Genomic DNA, 23,208 nt, shown 5'->3' with positions numbered 1-23,208 from the left:
CCGCCCCCCAAAGATGCGCAGGAGACGGGGGGAGCTCCAAGTCCCAGAGATCCAGGCGCTGCCCCAGAACGCAGGAACCCCAAGGAGACTGCAACCAGGAAGGCCCCCGCCCCCCTCGAGAGGCACAGAGGATCGCCCCGGGGGGCCACAACCAGCAGCCGGCAGAGTCCCTGGAGATATCAGCGGCAAGCCCTCAGGCCCGCCCGCAGCCTCCCACTCCCTAGCCGGCCGAGCCCGGGACCCAGCGACCCGGGACCCAGGGGCGACCACCCCCGCCGGGGACCCAGCAGAGCCCAGGGACCCAGACCCCACCAGGCCGCTACCGGGATCTAACAGGCAGATGCCAAAATCTTAAACCCCCAGACCCGGTTGCCACGAACAGTCAGGCAGACCAAGGCACAAGCCCCCACACCAGGTGTGGCAGGGGGAGGGGGGACAGAGATCTATATCATCAAGAGAAGTTCCAGGAGAGGGGAGGACCCAAAGGCCCCACCTGACATATACAGTCATACACAAACACAGTCACACGCTCCCTCCCTCATGCTCACACATGCACATACAACCCAAGACTTACAAAAATGCACGCCGGACACCCACTCATGCTCCTCATACACACCCTATTCACTCTGTTCCCGGTACTGCTGGACATTGGGTACAACCATCACCGGTAACCAGAGTTTGACCCTTTCTGCTGGGGTGCTGATGAGCAGGCTCCCCCGCCCAACGCTGAGCACAGCAACCCACCACCCCAGAACCCAACAGACGGCCAGATCTCCCTCCTAGCCTCCAGCCCCAGGAAGCCCAGCAACAACAGAGGTGGCTAAGACCCCTAGTCTCCCTCCGCCTTCTCCAATATAGTGTTGTGTGATCATGAGGTGTATTCCATGGCTGTGGTGAGTGGGCAGTGCGGGCATCATCCAGCATATGCCAGCTGATGCCACTGCACCACCCCACTTACACCCTCAGCCATCAGTGTCTAAGTGCGGTTTAAAATTGGAAGTGGGCACCGGCACTCGGGAGGAGGCTGAAATATCCCCCTGCCAAATGCCGTTGAATGTGCTCACTCCCAAGGCCCTAAGTGTGTGTTTGTGTGGAATGTCGTCAGTGGAAGTGTATAAGGTGCAAATAAAATTGGGGGGCAGGTTTCCACAGGAATGCGGAAATGGGGTCCATACCCGCACTCCCTGACTTGCCTACCCCCCAAGGTCCTATGTGTATGTTTGTGTGATGATGTGAGGGAGCAGGAGGAGAGAAATATGCGGGGATGGGGAGGAATGGCTGGTTGGGCTTAGCCCTCCAGGGAGCCAGCTCCCCTACTGGCCCCAATAGGCACCTCTGCTGTCAAACTGCCACTCAGGGCATGGAAACCCCAGCCCATCCTGCCAGGGCCCAAAGCAGCAGCATTACAGAGCCTCACGGAGTCCGAGGGCACCAACCCAGCCCCACCCCAGCAGAATATCTATGCCCACCCCTGCATTTGCACAACTTCCAGAATATATAAGACATGGGACATCCAGGTAAGGTTGGATCCTCCCCCTCCTGGACCTCCCCCTCCCCTGTGATGGAACGGCAGAGGAGCCAAGGTCAACCTGAGGCCCCCGAACCCGGGCCAGGCACTGCTGGGTGTCCCTGCCTTCTTCCCGGCATGAGTTCTAAACTTAAAAACCAGGACTGGATTCACACGGCTTCATGCGTTGTAAACTTAAAAACCAGAACTGGATTCATAAAGCTTCATGAGTTCTAAACTTAAAAACCAGGACTGGATTCAAACAGGTTCATGAGTTCTAAAATTAAAACCAGGACTGGATTCAAACAGGTTCATGAGTTCTAAACTTAAAACCTGGACTGGATTCACACAGCCTCATGAGTTGTCCTGTGAGGGCCTGATCACCACTAAAAGATGTTTATTGTTTCTCTGTGACTGGCATAAGAATAGAAAATGAACTGATAGACTATTGGGCCATTCCCACCTGTACCGGGTCGGCCGGGGGCGGGTAGCGTAGGTTGTTTACATATCTGGGTGGCCTGGTATTTTTCCGGGCCAACCAAGGCTCATTCTCTGCCCTCTTCTCGATGGGGGTCTGCTTCAGGTCGACCAGGGCCAACACACCCACTGCTGACAGCAAATTCACACCTTCCATTAGAGCAAGGCTCTGATTGGTGGGTAGAATCAGCCCACATGGGCTTAAGGAATCAACCGGGCCAGGCTGGGGCCGACTGGGGCCACCCGGCCCGGGGCGACCCGGTACAGACAGGAATGGCCCATCTATCAGTCAAGCAGAGGTACAACAGCCCATAATACTTACACAGAATTCTGAATGTTATTAGGAGTTACCATGACCCCCAAAAGAGACGGTCTGGCCTTTAAAAGTGTTGATCCAGATCTAAAATCTGATGTTTGTTGTTTAAAGAAGCTGGCTGAAAGTGTCCTGCTAGTGCCACACCAGAGCAGCCATGGCAGTATGCTAGTTCCACTTAAACTGGAGCTACATCTAAATGTGAGTGCTGAACAAACCAGAGGCCTGGCAGCCATGCACATGGACTATCCTTGCATTAAACACACATCAGAGTTGACTGATGAATCCATCTGTGCAGTCATTGACACGAGTCTGCAGAGTGTGTGCAGAGGTTGCAGACATACATCAGCAGACTTACTGAGTCACCGAGGTTGGTGCTGATGCACACAAGGATGTATGTTCATCACTGCAGGCTGATCCTCATTCAGAATTCCTAACCCCAACACAACGTGATCTACTTCACACCACAAAATCAAAACATCAGTGTTGAAGCTGCTTTCATTGATAATGACACACTCACACACACCTGTGTAAGGACGGGGCTGTATCTGCTAGGTTTGGTTTTCCTGCTCTCTCAGGGTCGAGGGACGACACCAGACCCTACGCCCTGTGTGAGCTGGTCTAGAAGGTCTCTCTGCTTTTGATTATCGTGGCCTTAGGGTAGATGTATTTTGCTGCTGTGGTGTGTGTGCCCTGGTTTTGTTTTGGCCCCACGACTCAGGTCGTAACTAACTGAACAATAATCAAATGGTTATTTTATGCAGACTTTGCCACAATAGCTTATTGGAGACATTTAGAACAATCTGCACACTGTTTATCTGCCTGCGCCTCACCTTGCTGAGCTGACTGGCTGGCAGGTCGCTGTTGTTTACAGCCTGGCATTTGAAAATGAGCGACGACCCTCCCGTGGCGTTGTGTTCTGCGAGCTTGTCCTTGTCAGCGCTGTGAGGGAGAGGTGAGCTGGCAGACACATGGGATCGCTGTAGCACTGAGCAGGATAAACCCAGCAGCTTTGACGGCCTGATCAGGAAGGCTTCCAGAGCGATATTAGCAGATACCTGCAGAATGTGGGAGGAAAGCGATCACAGTCAATATTTTAGTCCTGCAGCAGATGCTTTTATCACCAGTGAAAACCTGCAGCAGCACGACAAAAGCCATTCGTCTGTCCTCCTTCAGCCAAATCATCTTCTTATTAATCTCAGGTGAAAAAACATTTTAAACGACAAACTGTCTCCCTGTTCCATGACAATAAACTGTCTCCCTGCTCCGTGACGATAAACTGTCTCTGTACTCTCTGATGATAAACTGTCTCCCTGCTCCGTGACAATAAAATGTCTCTCTGCTTCGTGACAATAAACTGTCTCCCTGCTTCGTGACGATAAACTGTCTCTGTGCTCTCTGGTGATAAACTGTCTCTGTGCTCCGTGATGATAAACTGTCTCCCTGCTTCGTGACGATAAACTGTCTCTGTGCTCCGTGAAGATAAACTGTCTCCCTGCTTCGTGACAATAAACTGTCTCTGTGCTCTCTGGTGATAAACTGTCTCTGTGCTCCGTGACGATAAACTGTCTCCCTGCTCCGTGACAATAAACTGTCTCTGTGCTCCATGACAATAAACTGTCTCTGTGCTCTCTGATGATAAACTGTCTCCCTGCTCCGTGACAATAAAATGTCTCCCTGCTTCGTGACAATAAACTGTCTCCCTGCTTCGTGACGATAAACTGTCTCTGTGATCTCTGGTGATAAACTGTCTCTGTGCTCCGTGACGATAAACTGTCTCCCTGCTTCGTGACGATAAACTGTCTCCCTGCTTCGTGACGATAAACTGTCACTGTGCTCTCTGGTGATAAACTGTCTCTGTGCTCTCTGGTGATAAACTGTCTCTGTGCTCCGTGACAATAAACTGTCTCTGTGCTCTCTGATGATAAACTGTCTCTGTGCTCTCTGATGATAAACTGTCTCTGTGCTCCGTGACAATAAACTGTCTCCCTGCTTCGTGACGATAAACTGTCTCTGTGCTCTCTGGTGATAAACTGTCTCTGTGCTCCGTGATGATAAACTGTCTCCCTGCTTCGTGACAATAAACTGTCTCTGTGCTCTCTGGTGATAAACTGTCTCTGTGCTCCGTGACGATAAACTGTCTCCCTGCTTTGTGACAATAAACTGTCTCTGTGCTCTCTGGTGATAAACTGTCTCTGTGCTCCGTGACGATAAACTGTCTCCCTGCTTCGTGACGATAAACTGTCTCTGAGCTCTGTGATGATAAACTGTCTCCCTGCTTCGTGGTGATAAACTGTCTCTGTGCTCTCTGATGATAAACTGTCTCCCTGCTCCGTGACAATAAACTGTCTCTGTGCTCCATGACAATAAACTGTCTCTGTGCTCTCTGATGATAAACTGTCTCTGTGCTCTCTGATGATAAACTGTCTCCGTGCTTAGTGACAATAAACTGTCTCTGTGCTCTCTGGTGATAAACTGTCTCTGTGCTCCGTGACAATAAACTGTCTCTGTGCTCTCTGATGATAAACTGTCTCCCTGCTCCGTGACAATGAAATGTCTCCCTGCTTTGTGACAATAAACTGTCTCCCTGCTCCGTGACAATGAAATGTCTCCCTGCTTTGTGACAATAAACTGTCTCCCTGCTTCGTGACGATAAACTGTCTCTGTACTCTCTGATGATAAACTGTCTCCCTGCTTCGTGGTGATAAACTGTCTCTGTGCTCTCTGATGATAAACTGTCTCCCTGCTCCGTGACAATAAACTGTCTCTGTGCTCCATGACAATAAACTGTCTCTGTGCTCTCTGAAGATAAACTGTCTCTGTGCTCTCTGATGATAAACTGTCTCCCTGCTCCGTGACAATAAACTGTCTCCCTGCTTAGTGACGATAAACTGTCTCTGTGATCTCTGGTGATAAACTGTCTCTGTGCTCCGTGACAATAAACTGTCTCCCTGCTTCGTGACGATAAACTGTCTCCCTGCTTAGTGACGATAAACTGTCTCTGTGATCTCTGGTGATAAACTGTCTCTGTGCTCCGTGACAATAAACTGTCTCCCTGCTTCGTGACGATAAACTGTCTCCCTGCTTCATGACGATAAACTGTCTCTGTGCTCTCTGGTGATAAACTGTCTCTGTGCTCTCTGGTGATAAACTGTCTCCCTGCTCCGTGACAATAAACTGTCTCTGTGCTCCATGACAATAAACAGTCTCTGTACTCTCTGATGATAAACTGTCTCCCTGCTCCGTGACAATGAAATGTCTCTCTGCTTTGTGACAATAAACTGTCTCCCTGCTTCGTGACGATAAACTGTCTCTGTGCTCTCTGATGATAAACTATCTCCCTGCTCCATGACAATAAACTGTCTCTGTACTCTCTGATGATAAACTGTCTCCCTGCTCTGTGACAATGAAATGTCTCCCTGCTTTGTGACAATAATCTGTCTCCCTGCTTCGTGACGATAAACGGTCTCCCTGCTCTGTGATCCTCTGCTGAAACTGAAAAATGCTGATTCATGTTCTGATTTCCAAACACCACGCGTGTGGCTCTGTTTTCCTTGGTACTGTGGTGTTCACGGTGCCAGCTGATCACCAGTGTATACCTTAGAAATGACCTGGTTATCTTCACTCAGAGCCAGGTCAGCGATGCGCTCCACACACTGGACCATCCGGGTACACGCCCTGGCCTCATTCTGAGCCATCCACAGGATGTGCTCGTCCACCAGCATCATGTTACTGGCTGTGTCAGAAATGTAGTCCCCCAGCTGCAAGAACCACATACAGACGTTCCGTAGACTTTAGATTATCCTCATAAATAGCCAAAGTGCACACCAAGCACACAAAGAGACACACTCATGGGTCAACCCCACAACAATGGCACCTTTATAATATTGACATAATTCTGAAGTACAAGGAGGCCTTCATTCATAAAGGAAAGATTTAATTTAGATTAGCAACTCCGATGGGGAATAATCCCTTCTTTTAGGATGGCGGTCTACTAGGCAGTAGGTTTAACTGTTCACTCTCCTTTATTGGCTCAATCAGGGGGTCTCACAGGTCTTGTCCTGGTGCTGATAATGCTTTAAGCATCTTCTAATAACTTCTCAAAGCCGGCTATGCTGAGTCATTGCATAAGGGATAGAGAAAACACACTTACCGGGCTTAGCAGCCTTTTCCCTACAAACACTGACCTTTAACACCATGTGAGACCCTCAGATGGCCTTCTGCCACAGCGGCTCATGAAAGCATCTTAAAAGCGAGACCATCATCAGGCCCACTGGTGCTGTGGGCCAAAAGGAGCCCTGTGATGTTTTCTGGAATTGATAGGAGCTCTAAACGTCAAACTATGATGCTTCGGGTGTTTCTTGATTTTTAATGCCACCTTTTCTTTTTTTTAGATATCCGGTCTAGGGTTAGGGTTCCTGTTTGCTTCTGACACAGACTGATCCACAAATCTGCGGTGCTCTTCCATAAATGTTGCTTTGGGGACGCTGAAGATGAACTGAGACTTACATCTTAGCAGTCTGACAGAGGAGCTCCAGTGTCTGCTGTGTCCGAAGCGCTGCAGCTCTGAGTTTTTATTTACTTTCATGTAATTTTTTCAGTAAAGTGTGACTTTAGAGATGGTCATGAAACCTTTTGGACTTCATGTTGTTGAATATTAAATAAAACGAAAATCCAGACTGGAGGTTTGGTTTGTTCATCTGAGAAAAAACAAAAAAGCAAATGAACTAAAGAGAAATGCTCTGAGGTCATTAACTCATGTTAGCGTGTTCTCCTTGTTTGTGTAGCTAGCTTCTGGAATGGCCTTTGTTCAGAGAAATGGGGTTTACGTCCTAGTCGAGGAGTGAAAAAGTACAACCAAGACCAAAGTGGTTTCCTGCTAGTAAACCATAATCATCTGTAAAATGTTATTAAACTGCTGCAAATATTATTCCATAAAACTTTTCAACAGTTTAAACTAGTGTCTAGCTTGTTTTTCCCACAGCAGAGCTGCATGAAGCTCTTGTGACATCCAGGAAGTGAGGGCAACGGGACTTATGTCTCTGACAACAAGACTTAGTGATGTAAAATCCATTTTTGAAATAAAACAATACATGAACTGGATCACCGCTTTAGTCTTCTAAATTTCATATCATTCCATGCAAACATTAAAACTGTTTTTTAATCAAAGTTATTTTGGCACAAAGATAAGAAGTCCTGATGAAACGTGAGCCCAGGGCGGGTGCTGGTGATGGTTACAGACATAAAACCTTCTAAAACTCTACGAGATGATAGTAAAGAAAGCAGCGGGACATTTGGAGACGTTAGTCGTTATCAGGATCTAAACTCTGTTTCTCCAAACTAGGGTTGTCACGGTAACCGGTATAGCGGTAAAACCCGATAAAAAAGTTGACAATAAAAATAACCGTCCAGTTTTTAAAAAACTAAATTATCTCGGTGGGTTTATCGTGGCCGCGGTTTCGGCGCGGTGACCCTTACCAGCCACCGTCGCTTCAGCTGAAGTTCCCGCGGCGCGCACACGCACTTTTTAGTTTGCAACGGCACCAAAACTTTGAAGCTGAAATAATGGCCGAAGGAGGAGACGGCAGCGCCCAGGACATCCATCAGCCCTCAAAGAAGACTAAATCGGAAGTATGGGCATATTTTGGATTTCTGAAAAACGCTGAGGGACAGTTAATAGAAGACGGCTATCCCGTTTGCAGAACGTGCAGGAAACACGTGTCTGCAAAAGGCAGCAACACTTCGAATCTAATGGCACATCTGCGTGACCATCACCCACGTCTCTACAGCCAGTGCAAGGTAAGTTAACATTAGCATTTTAGCTTAAATGCATGACGTGAGGACTTTTGGTTGAGGGAGAATGCAACGAGTCACTATATACTCCAGCCGCAGCGTCCTCTGCCAGCATTTAAACCGTGTCACGGACACCCTGTTGCTGGATGAAGCATCTTATTTGTTGATGATGAAGAGAAATATACAATTAGTTCCTTGTCATTGATTTGTTTACTTATTCAATGCCATTTATACTTGAACATTTGGATTTGATTACATAGTGTAGTAGTTATTTTAGTCATTTGTTTAAAGTGGTGTAACGTGAGGAAATATGGGTTTTCTGTCACAATGGTGGTGTTGGACGCAGCTGGGTCATAGCTGGGTCGCTGAGAACTTTCACCCACAGATTAAGACCTGAACGCCAGCGAGTCTGGGAGGAAACCATAACATCAGCCACCTGCAGTCTACCAGAAGATGTGTTTACATGAGTTGTACCCAGACCAAGTCAAAACATAAAGTTTAAACTTCTTTTTCTTGATTTTAATGTTAGAATAACCATTATCATTTTGCTCATTATAAATGTGTTTAATAAAATGAATGGTTCTTATGCTTTGGGGTAATTATAATGGCTTAATGAATCCATAATTAGATAGTGTTGAGAATGTTTGGTACTGACCTTCACACTCAAGCACACAAACATTCACACACACCCACACACACCTTCCCACAGTAAACTCCAGACACATTTGATGACGCACTTGTTTTGCTTTGAGAAGAGAAAGGTTTTTGGTAAGTTTTCAGTCTTTTAGTGCAGTTCGTGTTGGACAACGAAAGAGTGTGGACCTGAAAACCGAAAGGGGGACAGAGCCGGCTGGCTCGTTTCTCCCCCCCCCCCCCCCCCTTTCACGCTGTTTCTGCCAAGCCAGGCAGAATAGCTGAATCGCAACTTCTAACACAGACTCATTACCGAGTCTTTTGATTTCTGAGTGAATTAACTTAAGAAAGCGCGTCGACAAAACGCTTTATCATCAACGTGTACCGAGGGCAACTCTGGACCGGTTCGCAGCGCATCTTTATCTTCTTTGCCAGCCAAGGTGCCCTGGATGAAACATCCTAAGGTGACGTCCCGGGTCCAACAGAGGGTCCGATTTTCGGTGAGGCAAAACATGACAGATAGCGTTTTGATGCATCTTTTCCACTAAACCTAAGTTTATTCAAACCATCACTTTTCACTCAGACACCTGTTTCTTCCTGAAGCAAAATCAGATGCACACACGAATCCATCTCACCTCAGATCACTCCCACAACATTCTCAATCTTCATAAATTCACCAGAAGGTCTATTTGAGCAAGAACAGCATATAAACTGTTAAAAGATTGTCCCACAAAGTTGCCAATGTGATTGTTATTTCCTGTTTGTCAATTTTCAAAATCATTAGTTTAATTTGAAGAATTAAAACTTTTAATCCTTCAAACTGGTTTCCTCATTGAACTGAAACACAGACACTCAGATATTATCGGCAGTTTATGGATGAAAACAACCTTTGAGTCTTCTGAACAATATAAAATCTGGTTATTGATTTATTAAAATTAATATTCCGAATTAATACGTAGCATGGTTCCTCTTTCATAAAAGAGCATAAATCCATTACGCTACATTAATGGCGAGCCAGCCAGACTTCTATATCTGCGATTTATCTGATTTCTAACATCTAAAAGCTACGAACAGCGCTTTTCTCTGTGTTTCACTTTGATGTCTTATTTTGAAAAACCGGAAATTGTTCCGCTGAAGTCACTCTTCCGGGAGACGTCCGGGTGATAACTTGACGGAGAAGAACTCCGATCTCAAATTGACCGCAAATTATAGACCTAACTTTGATTTATCCCATCTTCGCCTTCGGAGCGAACGTGTGAGTTGTGCTTTTGACTAAATTCTGTCCATTTTGACGTGCCTTGTCTCTAATCTAACCTCAGGTCGGAAAGCTACGTTTCCGCTCTGACCGTGCTGGGTGAGCTACCGTGAGCAGCTTATCCTCAGTTCCTAAAATTATCACTAAATTCTCCGAACCTCCGAACAGAGACTAAATTCTCGGACACCTTTCGTCTCAGTGTGTTGACACTGTGGGCGAGCTATTGTGGAAAAAACTTCCACTGCATGGGCGACTGATAGGAGCCGAATCTAAACGGAATGCCCGGTGACACCTACCGTAGCTTGATCGCTAGGTAAACGTCGTAAAGCGGGGCATGGCCGTCACGCGTTACTGCATTCAGATTGCGTACGCTTTTTAAAGCCGTATTAAAAGTGGAGCGAGATGCCTACTTGTTAATCGGGAAGATTTAAGTCTGGTTGCTACAGACAAAGAACGCTAGACCTGGCCGGAGAGCTAAGCTAGCAAGCCACAGTTAGACAAATAGGGAACGCTTCCCGTTAAATTGTCATACCATTTCTGACACAGTCAGTCTGTGTCCTCACAAAACCCGCATTGGCGGTGATTCTTGTAATTCACTACGGTGTGTAGAGTCTACAGTTTGCTACGTTTGTCCGTCTGATACCAACACGGCAGCGTAGGGTTTATTATTTTTTTTTTTTATTTTGGACCGGTGGACGGGTAGGCTTTCACAGCCTCCGTTGCTCGGTTCCATGCCTTTTTCTTCCATCTTGTGAAGTTGTGTGTATTCATTTCTCTATCAACAATTCCTTGTTTTACCCTGTGTCATAAAGTTAAGTAGGCTATGGACAGTCCTTGTTTGTGTGAGACATATTAAGGAATCTTCCCGGAGTTTTACGTCGGCTCAGAAGGTAAAAACGCGAGTTGCTCTGAACTTAATGGGAGATGGACGAGACACGACAAAATCTTTCTTGCACTGTTACACCTGGTGTAAGGTTCTCTGACGTTCTGCTTCCAGAACATGCCAAGACGCAGGAGACTGTTCACCGGCCGAGCATCGCTGGTCCCTCCGCCCGCCCGAACGGGCCCGTTTTAGGCGGGTGCCGCCGGTCGGGAGCAGTGGGGACTAGTGGCTGCGGTTCGGTGCCAGCTGCACTGGGTCGGAGGTGGTTCTGGTCTGCAATTCATGACGTGAATTCATGCAACATGCTGTTTACAGTCATAACGCTTTTTCTTTACTTTTATTTCTTCCAGGGGGTCAAAAACCCACCATCAACATCAAGGTTTGAAATAAACAACACTTTCTCTGCTACTTTTAAGCTGAATAAATCTCTTGAGCCTATGGTTAACCTCTCTGACAAACAGGTTGTGCTTAACCCTTTGGTTCCTAATGCTTCTCCTCTGTCATCCATGTTAAAGGCTGAACATCCCTCCAGCATGGGTGTGAAATCTTCAGAATGTGACCCACCGCTTCAGTCAGAGGTCTGTTTTACTCGTCAGTCCGCCTCATGCACAAACCAGCTTCTTTATCGGGGCGTGATGGAAACGTCAGCCGCCGTGAAACACTTGTGGTCTCCGGACGGAGCTACCATGCCATTTAAGGGGTTTGTGCCCGGCACATCTTGACCTTTATGTGAATGACCTTGTCACTTTTCAGTTTGTGACCTCTGCTAACACGGTGGCCAATTCCTTTCTCCTTTCACAGGGGTGTGACTTAGTCTCTGGCCTCTGTGCTCTCTTTCCTGTGATTTCTCTTACAGGTGACCACGATGACGCAGAAAACCCTGCGGTTTCCAGCAGTCCTGTGGTCAGTGGCGATATTAAAGGTGGCTCGGTGGTTGCTGCGCACACCTCTCTCACGGGCTCGGGAAGGCAACCCGGCCCGGGAGGTGTAGGTGCGTGCAGTGATGCTCTGCTCGGGGCCCCTCCTGACAAAGGGGGGGTGCTGAGTGGCTCTGAGTTTTCCGTTGCAGACTTCAACCGGTTCGGGGGAACGCCTCCTCCGAGCGGGCGGGTCATTGCAGAACTCGACACTGACCTTCCTCCAATTCAGCTGACAACATTTACCTCCGACCCGGAGTTAGGTGCTGCACCTTCTACGGGGCGGAGTTCTAGTCAGTCTGTAAATACTCTGGTTAAACCGGGTTTTTCTGATTCAGTGTGGGAACCTCCATCATTCTTGGGAATAAAGTATTCTTGGCTTCAGTTTTCAGGACAGACCATGTTCCTAAAGCTAGTGTCATGTCTGTATCTGATTCTAAACATAGCTAGGTTTGCTTTGACACCCGTGGCACAACCATCCTTGGATCACTCCTTTTCAGAACCTCCAAGTCCAACACCTCCAGGTCTTTGGACATCTGAACACCTACTCTTTCAGCAGGATTCAGGTGACAATGTGCATCTTCTTGGTAATAGGGCTTTTAAGAGCTTAAGAACTGTTTGTTATGCTTCTCCTGTCTCGCAGACGTGGCATAGGTTTGAGAAACAAAAGGGGGGTGGAGAGCCTCCTCCTGCTTTGCGAGCATCGGTTTCGCATTACCAGTTCACTACTATTTCTGATCACAACAAAGTCGCCTCCGTTAAGCTGCAATCCAACTTTGAGCAGGTAAAATCAGGTTCTGATTTAACAACTAAACCATCAGCTTCGCTCCAGTTCCAAACGGGACCCTCAGGTAAATTCAAACAAGTTTCCCTGTGGGTTCGTAACACAAGATACAAACAGTTTGATAACCAAATCGCTTATGAGCCTGCTCCCACAGATACGTCCAAACTCGTGTCTCTGTGGGTCCGCAATACCAGATTCAAAACTCTATTCTGACCGACTCGATTCTGACCGGATTCTTTTCCACTGACTGGTGGACCGTTACAAATTATCTCGTTTGTGGGATGAATTTTTAACAAATGTGATATCCTTTTTTTTTTTTTTTTTTTCAGGTTACCTGCCTCCAGCCAGGGTCCTGTTACTAACTCACATCTTTAGGGATTACTAACCTACTGATTTACATTTTTAGAACTGATTTACATCTCTATCTTTTTATTAGTGCTTTGTGTAGCATGATTATATTTGATTACAAAGTTAATTTTATTTTGTTGCTATTTCCCTTAAAGGGCCACAAGCCAATTTGCCCTTCATTTTCATGATTATTTCTTTTATATATATGCCTTTAATTAATGCTGCCTGCTGAGTTTCACATATCAGTTAGGATTTACTTTCTTTGTGTTTTCCCTGCATCATGTTTTTACATGACATGTAGAACAGGGTGCAGAACATTTCTTCTTTAGATAATTCACAAAAGGCATCCACATTTTCCCAGAGGCACCCATAGATAGGTTTTGATTGATTTCTTTGTTTTGCATCAAATGCTATCTATCGTGTGGGCTGTCTCACTTTGTCTCCTTCTCCGAGCTCGTATGGACTACATCCCATCAGAGGGGTCGTCTTCACCATCCTTCAACTGGTTTCCTGTCGCATGGGGCTTCGGTCGTGGTTCGAGATGGGTCGAGGTCTGCGCTGGACTTCGCCTGGACTACGCCTGGGGAATACATCACCTGCCCAGCTCCGTGTGGCATACGGGCTGCTTATCCTTTCAATACCTTTGCATTATTGCTGATGAAAATTAACTGCTATTGAAATAGCTCTGCTTTCAAGATTTCCTAAGTGGATTACTTTACAATGATTGCAACAGTTTTGGCCTTAATCATCTGATCAGGATAGACTCCCTTCTACATGAGACCTGTGGTGACGCTTCATCGTTCCTGCCTTCATCTGGGATGTCTACCTCCACGAGTACATCACGTTATTGTGGTTGTGACGTCAGGTGGCCTCTGCTTGACCTCCATGTCGTCACAAAAAGGGGGGAATGTAACGTGAGGAAATATGGGTTTTCTGTCACAATGGTGGTGTTGGACGCAGCTGGGTCATAGCTGGGTCGCTGAGAACTTTCACCCACAGATTAAGACCTGAACGCCAGCGAGTCTGGGAGGAAACCATAACATCAGCCACCTGCAGTCTACCAGAAGATGTGTTTACATGAGTTGTGCCCAGACCAAGTCAAAACATAAAGTTTAAACTTCTTTTTCTTGATTTTAATGTTAGAATAACCATTATCATTTTGCTCATTATAAATGTGTTTAATCAAATGAATGGTTCTTATGCTTTGGGGTAATTATAATGGCTTAATGAATCCATAATTAGATAGTGTTGAGAATGTTTGGTACTGACCTTCACACTCAAGCACACAAACATTCACACACACCCACACACACCTTCCCACAGTAAACTCCAGACACATTTGATGACGCACATGTTTTGCTTTGAGAAGAGAAAGGTTTTTGGTAAGTTTTCAGTCTTTTAGTGCAGTTCGTGTTGGACAACGAAAGAGTGTGGACCTGAAAACCGAAAGGGGGGCAGAGCCGGCTGGCTCGTTTCTCTCCCCCCCCCCCCTTTCACGCTGTTTTTGCCAAGCCAGGCAGAATAGCTGAATCGCAACTTCTAACGCAGACTCATTACCGAGTCTTTTGATTTCTGAGTGAATTAACTTAAGAAAGCGCGTCGACAAAACGCTTTACCATCAACGTGTACCGAGGACAACTCTGGACCGGTTCGCAGCGCATCTTTGTCTTCTTTGCCAGCCAAGGTGCCCTGGATGAAACATCCTAAGGTGACGTCCCGGGTCCAACAGAGGGTCCGATTTTCGGTGAGGCAAAACACGACAGATAGCGTTTTGATGCATCTTTTCCACTAAACCTAAGTTTATTCAAACCATCACTTTTCACTCAGACACCTGTTTCTTCCTGAAGCAAAATCAGATGCACACACAAATCCATCTCACCTCAGATCACTCCCACAACATTCTCAATCTTCATAAATTCACCAGAAGGTCTGTTTGAGCAAGAACAGCATATAAACTGTTAAAAGATTGTCCCACAAAGTTGCCAATGTGATTGTTATTTCCTGTTTGTCAATTTTCAAAATCATTAGTTTAATTTGAAGAATTAAAACTTTTAATCCTTCAAACTGGTTTCCTCATTGAACTGAAACACAGACACTCAGATATTATCGGCAGTTTATGGATGAAAACAACCTTTGAGTCTTCTGAACAATATAAAATCTGGTTATTGATTTATTAAAATTAATATTCCGAATTAATACGTAGCATGGTTCCTCTTTCACAAAAGAGCATAAATCCATTACGCTACAGTGGCTATTTATTTTAAATACATATTTTTTAAGGTTGACTTGTACAGTGCTCAAGTCAAGTGTGGACTGGAGTTTTAGATTTTCATTTTGATAATGAAGAAAACAAGTATATGAGAAAACAAGTGGTGTTTCTTTGATTTGTTTACATATTGTTTATGTTTTGAATGTTTGGATTTGTATAATTTAAACCTGCACTGACTACTGTAACATGTTCCAGAAAAAGAAGCTATTTGTTCCTTTACTTGTGAAAAGTTGCACTTTTGCTAAGGCTTTGTGTTATTTTAGGTTTAAGAAACACTGTTAAACCTTTTCAAAACTATTTCAGTTTGTGTAGAACAGGACTATCAATGCTTTCTGAACATATGCAACACCGTTTAAAAAATACCGCGATAATACCGAAAACCGTGATAATTTTGGTCACAATAACCGTGAGGTTAAATTTTCATACCGTGACAACCCTACTCCAAACAGAGGCCATTCAGGCCGAGCTTGGATCGTCACCGTTAAACACATGAAACACACAAACATCCCTCTAGCTGCAGCACAGCCCAAGCCCAGTTCACACCAGAACCCAGACGTAACGATGATAAAATCACAAACAGAACAGGTTCGGCCCGACGGTGAGGCCTTCAGCCACACCACAAAAACTACACATGGAGTGGTCACACCACAAAGCAGGAATATCTGATAAGATTATCTTTGGAGAGGTCTTTAAGGTGTTGTGAGGTGAGAATCATGTTGCCGGCTGTGAAAGTTTCTGTTCTTACATCGTTCTGCTTGCCCACCATCCTCGTGAGTCTCTCCACCAGGTGGGTGACAAAGATGACATCCATAACATCAGTAAAGTGTGCCGCCCTGCTGGTGAAGGCCGCTAACTGCTGGCCCAAAGGCCGAGCATTGCTGGTGTTAATAAAAACCTGAAACACAAACCAATAATGAGTGGTTAGCTTGGCGTTGTCGAGGGAGGATGATTCATTTAGACTTTTCTAAAAGCAACAAAGCATCTGAAAATGAATGAATCAGCACACGTGTTCAAGTACTTTAATCAAGAGTGAGAAAATATGCTAACTGGTTCAGGAACAGAGTCCACTCTGGTTCTGAACAATTCTAATCACCAGTTCCACACCAAGACCGGTACCTGGGTCAGCCCGTGCAGAAATCGGGTCAGTTCACTAGCATAAGGACACTGAGTGTAGTCATCTTCAGCCCAACGCCCAGCCCGATCGCATCGCCTCCAAGCCTTCTTCTCCCGACGACCGGGGGGATGGGAGGCGGGGCAACAGGGCTGGAAGGCCAGGACTCCAGCCAGGGTCTTTGGCCACCTGCCAAAAACAAGCTATTAATCAATACATTTCCTTAAAGAAGGGGAATAAATTAACTGATTATTAATGCAAAGAAAAGTAAAGAAGAGCCTTTTGAGTGTAGGAAATAACGTCACTGTGAATCTATGACTAAAGCAACTTTCCAGCTGAGTTTAATAACAACAACAACAATAATAATGATAATAACAACAACAAAAATAATAATAACAATAACAATGATAATAATAATAATAATAATAATAATAATAATAATACATTTTATTTATAATGCACTTTGAAGATCTTCCTTTATTATTTACACACACGTGTGTCAAACACCCTGAAAAGGCCGTAAACCGATTTAACCCTCCCACTGTCTTTATAGGTGACCCCGCGAGGAAAGTTGACCATTGAGCAGGGTTGATGGTTTATCCATTGAGGTCCATGTGGCAGGGGTGAGGTGGCGCTCACTCCTCACCCCTGCCACATGGACCCAAGGGATAAACCATCAACCCTGCTCAATGGTCAACTTTCTTGGCAGGGTCACTCCCATTAGGACAGTGTGACCCCGCTTCTACATCTACGGTATGATATAGAAGGGTTTCATAATAAAAGAGGTTCACATCGGATTTGCTGTTTCATTTTCTACTAAAAGGGCCAGGGCCGCCTTAACCAGCTGATGGGCCCCGAGGCAGGGAGGCTCAGTAGGCCCCCACAGGAGGAAATATGTGTGCATTGGTGGAGGAGGTACTCTGGATAACTGTTTTTTTCAGGTGACTGGATTGAATTTGTCAGTGGTTGTCCTTCCCTTTCTTTTTCTGGCCATGAAACCTTATTCATGCATTCATCACATCACAAACCCACTAATACAACAGTATCTTATATGGTATCCCGTCCCAAACCCTCACCAACCTTCAACACATCCAGCAGCTCCTAACCCACACCTGCTCTAATGACCACATCTCTCTTGTCCATTCAACACCTCCATTGGCTTCCTCCCACTCAGAGCATCACAAGTCCTCCCTAACCTGGTCCCTCCTACCTCCCTGACCTGCTCCACCACCGTGCCCCCATCCCTCCACACCTATGACCAAGTTCTGAACCTGGGGAGACCCAGCTTTCTCCATTGCTGCCCCACCCCTCTGGAACTCACTCCTACAGCCCCTCCACACCTGCTGATCTCTCCACCTTCACAGCTCTTCTCAAGTCTCATTTTAAAACTGTTTAAAGTCTGCTTTTCATTGTTGCATCATCTGTTTGTTTGATCAGGATTTTTACAGCATCTCTGAGTGTTTAGAAGAGCACTTGATGAATAAAGTGTGTTGTTATTCTATATTATGACCCTAAGACCCGTCCTACTGTGGTGTCCCACCTGAAGCCTGAACTTCTGCTGCTGCAGCTCTTTTGTTTTCTCCACTAAAACGTAGCTAAAACTTGTTTCGTCGGTGATGACGTAACAGAAAAACATTTTATTCACTTCATCATTGTTTACCTGACAAAAACTGTTTTCCACCCTAATCCTTGTTTCATCAGCAACCATGCTCATTAATAATGATATTCCATATTTTTATGGAATAACACATTTTATTGAATACCTTTAAATTCTATTGACAATTTATTAAAAGTAATCAGAGAGAATTATAAGATACCTTTCGTCAAACATTTTGACAGGTCTATTGTTCTTTGACCTTTCTGACCTTTCAGTCCTATTGTTCATTTGACCCTTGACCTTGCCCCCCCTTCCTATCATTAATCAAATGGACAGGTGTATTGTTCAATCTTTGCCCCCCCTTCCGTATCATTAATCAAATGGACATGTGTATTGTTGATCGTCCAGATGGCCTAGACCCCCCACGCCGCATCATCAATGGCGTATTGTTGAACGTGTCCAGATGTCCATGATTCCCCACGTCATAGGCTAATGTGTGTAATGGCGTGTGAAGTTTCTTATTGTGTTACCCATCGGTTCCCACAGCCCCCCTCCCTTCTGAGTGTAATCCTATTGTGTATAACTCTTTAAAAGCTCAGATCTGTCCGAATGGTGAAAAGCCGAGCTCTAAGAAAAAATGAGTTATATCTAACATGACATGGCTCACTGACAGTGGATGAGTGCGGCCTAACTGCTGTGAATGACAGCCCCACACGCTGGTCAAGTACTTATGAAATGGTTGTACGTCTCCTCAAAGTTAAAGAATCTGTTTGTGAAGTAGCAAACAAGATGGGATGGTCTGCTTGCTCTCGAGTGAGTGACAGAAGCTGAAGTCAATGCAAGAACTTTTGCAGCCTTTTGCTGAACACACACAAACTCTTCAGAGTGACACATTGTCTATGTCATTAATACTCTCTTTGATTTACTCAGCCATCTGGCATATGTTCACGTTGGATTTCGTATGTTCAGTCTTAAACTTTGTGTTTAAATGTGTTATTTACATGCAGCTCACTGACACTTTTTGACCAGAACTAAAACTATTGTGTAAAACTTTCTGTCTAGCAGCACCTCAAATAATGGATGAATCATCAGAGGCTGTAAACACACACACACACACACACACACACACACACACACACACACACACACACACACACACACACTTACACACACATTTAAAGCACTTTCCCCTTTCAGAAAATGTCTGACTCTCTCTGTTACCAACTCTAAACACCATTCATACATTTCTCTCACTTCAGAAAAGCAATGGTTTGCCATCCTAAACCATTTATGGTTCTGTTGTAAACCACCCTGCATACTCAAGCCTATAAGAATAAAAGTTGATCCTTACCTCAGCGTGAGCTTTTAGTCGACAACTCACAAAGCAAATTACTCTGTATTGTTCTGCAGGTGGATTTGTTTGAAAGAGTGTCTGGAAGTTGGTTCAACAAAGATCTGTTGAGCTTTCTTAAAGTTCATTCTAAACAATTTTACACGGCCAGCGACTTCTGACAAAGCAAATGACTTCCTTTTTTTTTTGCAGGTGGCGGGGAAGTTTTAAAACAAAGATTTGGTTCATTCTAACCTAGTCGGCATGGAAACAATTCACAAAAGCAAATGACTTGCTATTGTTTCAAAGAGCTATTTAGGTGAACAGCATCTTTGGTTCGTCATCATCAGCAGTGAAAGCTTAACCATCGCCTCCTGCCTTTAGTGTCACATTTTGTTTTCACTGTCACACACACACACACACACACACACACACACACACACACACACACACACACACACACACACACACACACACACACACACATTGCTTCCTGCCTCAAAGAAAAGATTTGATCCTTTTTGTAGGACCTATAACAGCTGAAATAAATAAAAAGCTGTTTATGAGGTTTGTTTTTTGGGAGGGGTGGATTAGTAAAGTCTCAGAGCAGACGTACCTCTGGTCAAACCTTTAATGTCATACCTCTCAGAATAGTTAAACTAAGGCACATGCATGTCGTAAACGGATTTACACACGAGCGAAGAAGAAGAACCGATGGATACGTGTTTTGAATATAGCCTTCCTCTGCTAAAAACAACGTTCGAATTGAGACATGATGAGATTGGCTTGACAACGCAACAGATTTTTCATAAGCGATTTCAGGAAGAAATGTCCGGTACAAAACCGGTCCGGTATTATTTTTTTGGATCTGCACGCACACACACACACACACACACACACACACACACACACACACACACACACACACACACGCACACACACGCACACACACACGCACACACACACACACACACACACACACACACACACACACACAACTCTAAACACCCATTCAGACATTTGTCTACCTATACAACAAAGCAAATGACTATGTATTGTTTATAAACATTTTTTTTCGACCAATCGCAACCGTTTTCTATTCAAGATTTTTTAAACAGCTGTATAAAATGTAAAACCGCATTTTCGGAGTCGTGATTTGAGGTGTAACAAGCTAAGATGACGGGTAAGTTTTTAACTTAAGACGCAAATCTTTTTTTCTCTTTCTGGTTTAACATCTTTATTTTCAGACGCTATTGTCATATCGGACGGCGAGTGGGAAGAAATTCCTATTGAGGAATTAACTTGTAAAACTCCGGTCCCTCTCGATGATTTGTCTAAAATTAATCGTGCGGTCGAGAATCTGAGTGAGTGGATTTTATAAATATATACGTAACGTTCGTTTCTTCAGCTGAGAAATATCTCATTTTACAGAAAAGGAGGGGGTTCAACCTTACCCCGGAAGTGATAACTTTTACCCAACCACGCCTCCATCCACCAGCCGAACCGTCTTACATTCGTATCAGCCCAGCCATACCGTCAGATCACACGCGAATGCGAACGTGAAAGCTGTTCGTTACAGGAACATCACGCCACAGACGATCCTCGAAGCTGGTAAGTGATTACAAAATAGCGATTAATAAGTCAGAGATGTGTCGTTCATATTTATCGTTTTTATTCTCCAGAGCAACGGCCGACAGCCTACGCACCCCCAATATCTCAGCCCCCACCACCTCCAACCCCTTCTCATGCGCAGACGGATGGTAACGATAAAAAAACAACTGATTAATAAGTCAAAGATGACTCGTTCACATTTACCGTTGTTTTTTATCCTTTCAGAACAACATCCGACAGCCGCTTCAATATCTCCGCCCACACCTCCTCCTCCTCCTCCCCCTTCTCCTGCACAGGGTAAGAGATATATAAAAAGGTGGTTATTTACTTCAAAGATGATTCGTTCATATTTTTCCTTGTTTTTATTCTTTCAGAACAATCCGACAGCGACTCTGAAACCGCTGAACGTGCTCCTGAGCAGCCAGCCGGTAAGCTGTTTCACAAAACCGCTCTGCAGAGTATATTAAATTTTTGAAGTAAAAAAGATGATGTTTTTTATCCTTTCAGAACAACCCACGACCGACGAAGAGAACGCCCCACCTCCTGCACCTGTACAGAGTAAGTTAAATTTATATATATAATTTATTAAAAGCTCGTTCATTTTATTTATTTTTATTTATTTTTTCATCAGAAAAACGGTTGAAGAAGAAGAAGCGGGGCAGATTTACGCCACTTCAGAGATTAAACAGGATGAAGCTTGGGTAGTTGCTCCTGCAAGTGAATTCCGGCCTGGTGGATGTGATGCAACAAGTTCTGGCTCTGTAAAAGGACGACGCAGATTTTTTTTCTTCATTTTTAGTAGGTTTTTAATGTCTTTTGTATCATGAGTGAAAATTGGTTTGATGACCTTTCAGATTTGTTTGAAGTAGATGGTGAATTAAACGTAGATGATGAATTGTTAGATCGAATTTTAGATAATGAAACCCCCCCTCTTCATCCATCCTGCGAAAATCTGTTAACTGACTGGTTTGATGTAAGCGGACTGAGTGAAGTAGATGAATTAGCTTCAGATAGTGAGATCTTAGACGATATTTTAGCATCCCAAGCCGTTTCAAACGAGGTCGATCAAATACTAGCAAATTCAGATCCGCCTTCATCAGAAGCAATAAATGAAATTTTGAGACAAATAGAACACCAGCAGCGCGTAAACGAGATCGATCAAATACTAGCAAATTCAGATGAGCCTTCATCAGAAGCTGTAGATGAAATTTTGAGACAAATAGAACACCGGCAGATCGGAGGGAGCGTAAACGCAGCTTTTAACCAGCGTGAAATTAGAGAGAGAGTGTCTTTTCAAGCAATCAACGACCCAGCCGAGTTTTATATTAATCTGATGGAAATATTAAACAGGTTTGCTGAAAGAGGAAGCCAGATCGCGCGTCCCAACGATAGAGTCCAGTTTGAAATTAACACTTTGCACACGACGCACCACGTTAATTTTAATTATGACGGATCAAATATGTTAAATCAGCTTCAGTATTTACTGGATCTGTTAGTCCAATCAAATGAAGCATTAGAGGCCGACAACGAATTTAATTTCAGACTGCAAGTGATAAATAATCCGTCCGGCGGCGGAAAACGAAAAATCGAAACCATTCTGGATCACGAATTAGTCAATAAAAAACGAAACCATCTCATTTGCCCTCCAGAGGCCAATCAGCCGTTGTGTTTTGCGCTAAGCATAGCCGGACTGTTAAATCCCTCAGCGAGAGATACAGAATTATTGAATGTGGCTAAAAATATTCATCAACAGGCAGGGCTTCAGGAGCAATCAACCGTTTCATTTAGCGACGTGATTCGATTTGAAAATATTGTTCAAAGAAAAATAATCATTTTTTACAGATCCGACAGAATCATTTCTAAATTTGAAACAGATTTTAGCGATCGATGAAATCCATTGTTCATTTTGCTACTGAATCAACATTATTACGGCATAAAAAATATTAAAGGTTTCTTAGGAGCCAAATATTTTTGTTCATGGTGCTTTTCCGCTTATAATAACATGAACGGACATCATTGTAAATGGTTCTGTCGCGTGTGTAATACCGATTTATGCAAACGGACAGAAACGTCTCTCATCACATGTTCTGATTGTAATCGAATATGCCAAAATGTGATATGTTTTCAAACTCACAAAACACCTGTTTTAAGGCCTCAAGCAAACAGGTTAGTTTCTCCTTGCGAAATGTTTAAAAAATGCACCATTTGTAAACAAACTTATTACATCGCCATGGGTGGAAATGGCTCACAGCACGTTTGCTCAGCGACCAAATGCATCGTTTGCAAACAGTCGGTGGTCACGGATGATCATCGCTGTTTTATTCAGCTTGAAAAAAAAGATGACGGTTTAACGGAAAAGGTTATTTATTACGACACTGAA

At 44.5% G+C, this 23,208-nt stretch overlaps 3 protein-coding genes and 1 long non-coding RNA gene across 4 annotated transcripts; 3 read left to right on the top strand and 1 right to left on the bottom strand.

Annotated features, from left to right (window-relative positions):
• Nucleotides 1-1,647: 1,647 nt before the first annotated feature.
• LOC129153477 (adhesion G protein-coupled receptor A3-like) lies at nt 1,648-16,869 on the bottom strand. Its single transcript, XM_070543110.1, has 5 exons — nt 16,796-16,869; nt 16,296-16,479; nt 15,925-16,074; nt 5,897-6,058; nt 1,648-3,355 (listed from the first exon to the last, which is right to left on the bottom strand). Exons 1-5 carry the CDS (start codon nt 16,867-16,869, stop codon nt 3,041-3,043), a joined length of 885 nt encoding a protein of 294 aa, XP_070399211.1. The 3' UTR covers nt 1,648-3,040.
• On the top strand, nt 10,584-12,362 carry LOC139062068 (uncharacterized). The gene is made up of 2 exons (XM_070542274.1): nt 10,584-11,561; nt 12,279-12,362. The coding sequence occupies exons 1-2, from the start codon at nt 10,903-10,905 to the stop codon at nt 12,316-12,318; spliced, it is 699 nt and encodes a 232-aa protein (XP_070398375.1). The 5' UTR covers nt 10,584-10,902; the 3' UTR covers nt 12,319-12,362.
• A 2,798-nt stretch (nt 16,870-19,667) lies between the features above and the next one.
• On the top strand, nt 19,668-21,363 carry LOC139062069 (uncharacterized). The gene is made up of 4 exons (XR_011515654.1): nt 19,668-20,581; nt 20,649-21,125; nt 21,203-21,256; nt 21,336-21,363. It is a non-coding gene; the product is annotated as an uncharacterized lncRNA (long non-coding RNA).
• A 170-nt stretch (nt 21,364-21,533) lies between these two features.
• Nucleotides 21,534-22,745, top strand: LOC139062067 (uncharacterized). The gene is made up of 2 exons (XM_070542273.1): nt 21,534-21,888; nt 21,982-22,745. Exons 1-2 carry the CDS (start codon nt 21,652-21,654, stop codon nt 22,717-22,719), a joined length of 975 nt encoding a protein of 324 aa, XP_070398374.1. The 5' UTR covers nt 21,534-21,651; the 3' UTR covers nt 22,720-22,745.
• The last annotated feature ends 463 nt before the right edge of the window (nt 22,746-23,208 follow it).

Source organism: Nothobranchius furzeri, chromosome 12 (genome assembly GCF_043380555.1).
Source record: "Nothobranchius furzeri strain GRZ-AD chromosome 12, NfurGRZ-RIMD1, whole genome shotgun sequence".
Lineage (NCBI taxonomy): Eukaryota > Metazoa > Chordata > Actinopteri > Cyprinodontiformes > Nothobranchiidae > Nothobranchius > Nothobranchius furzeri.
This window is presented reverse-complemented; position numbering and strand designations above follow the sequence as displayed.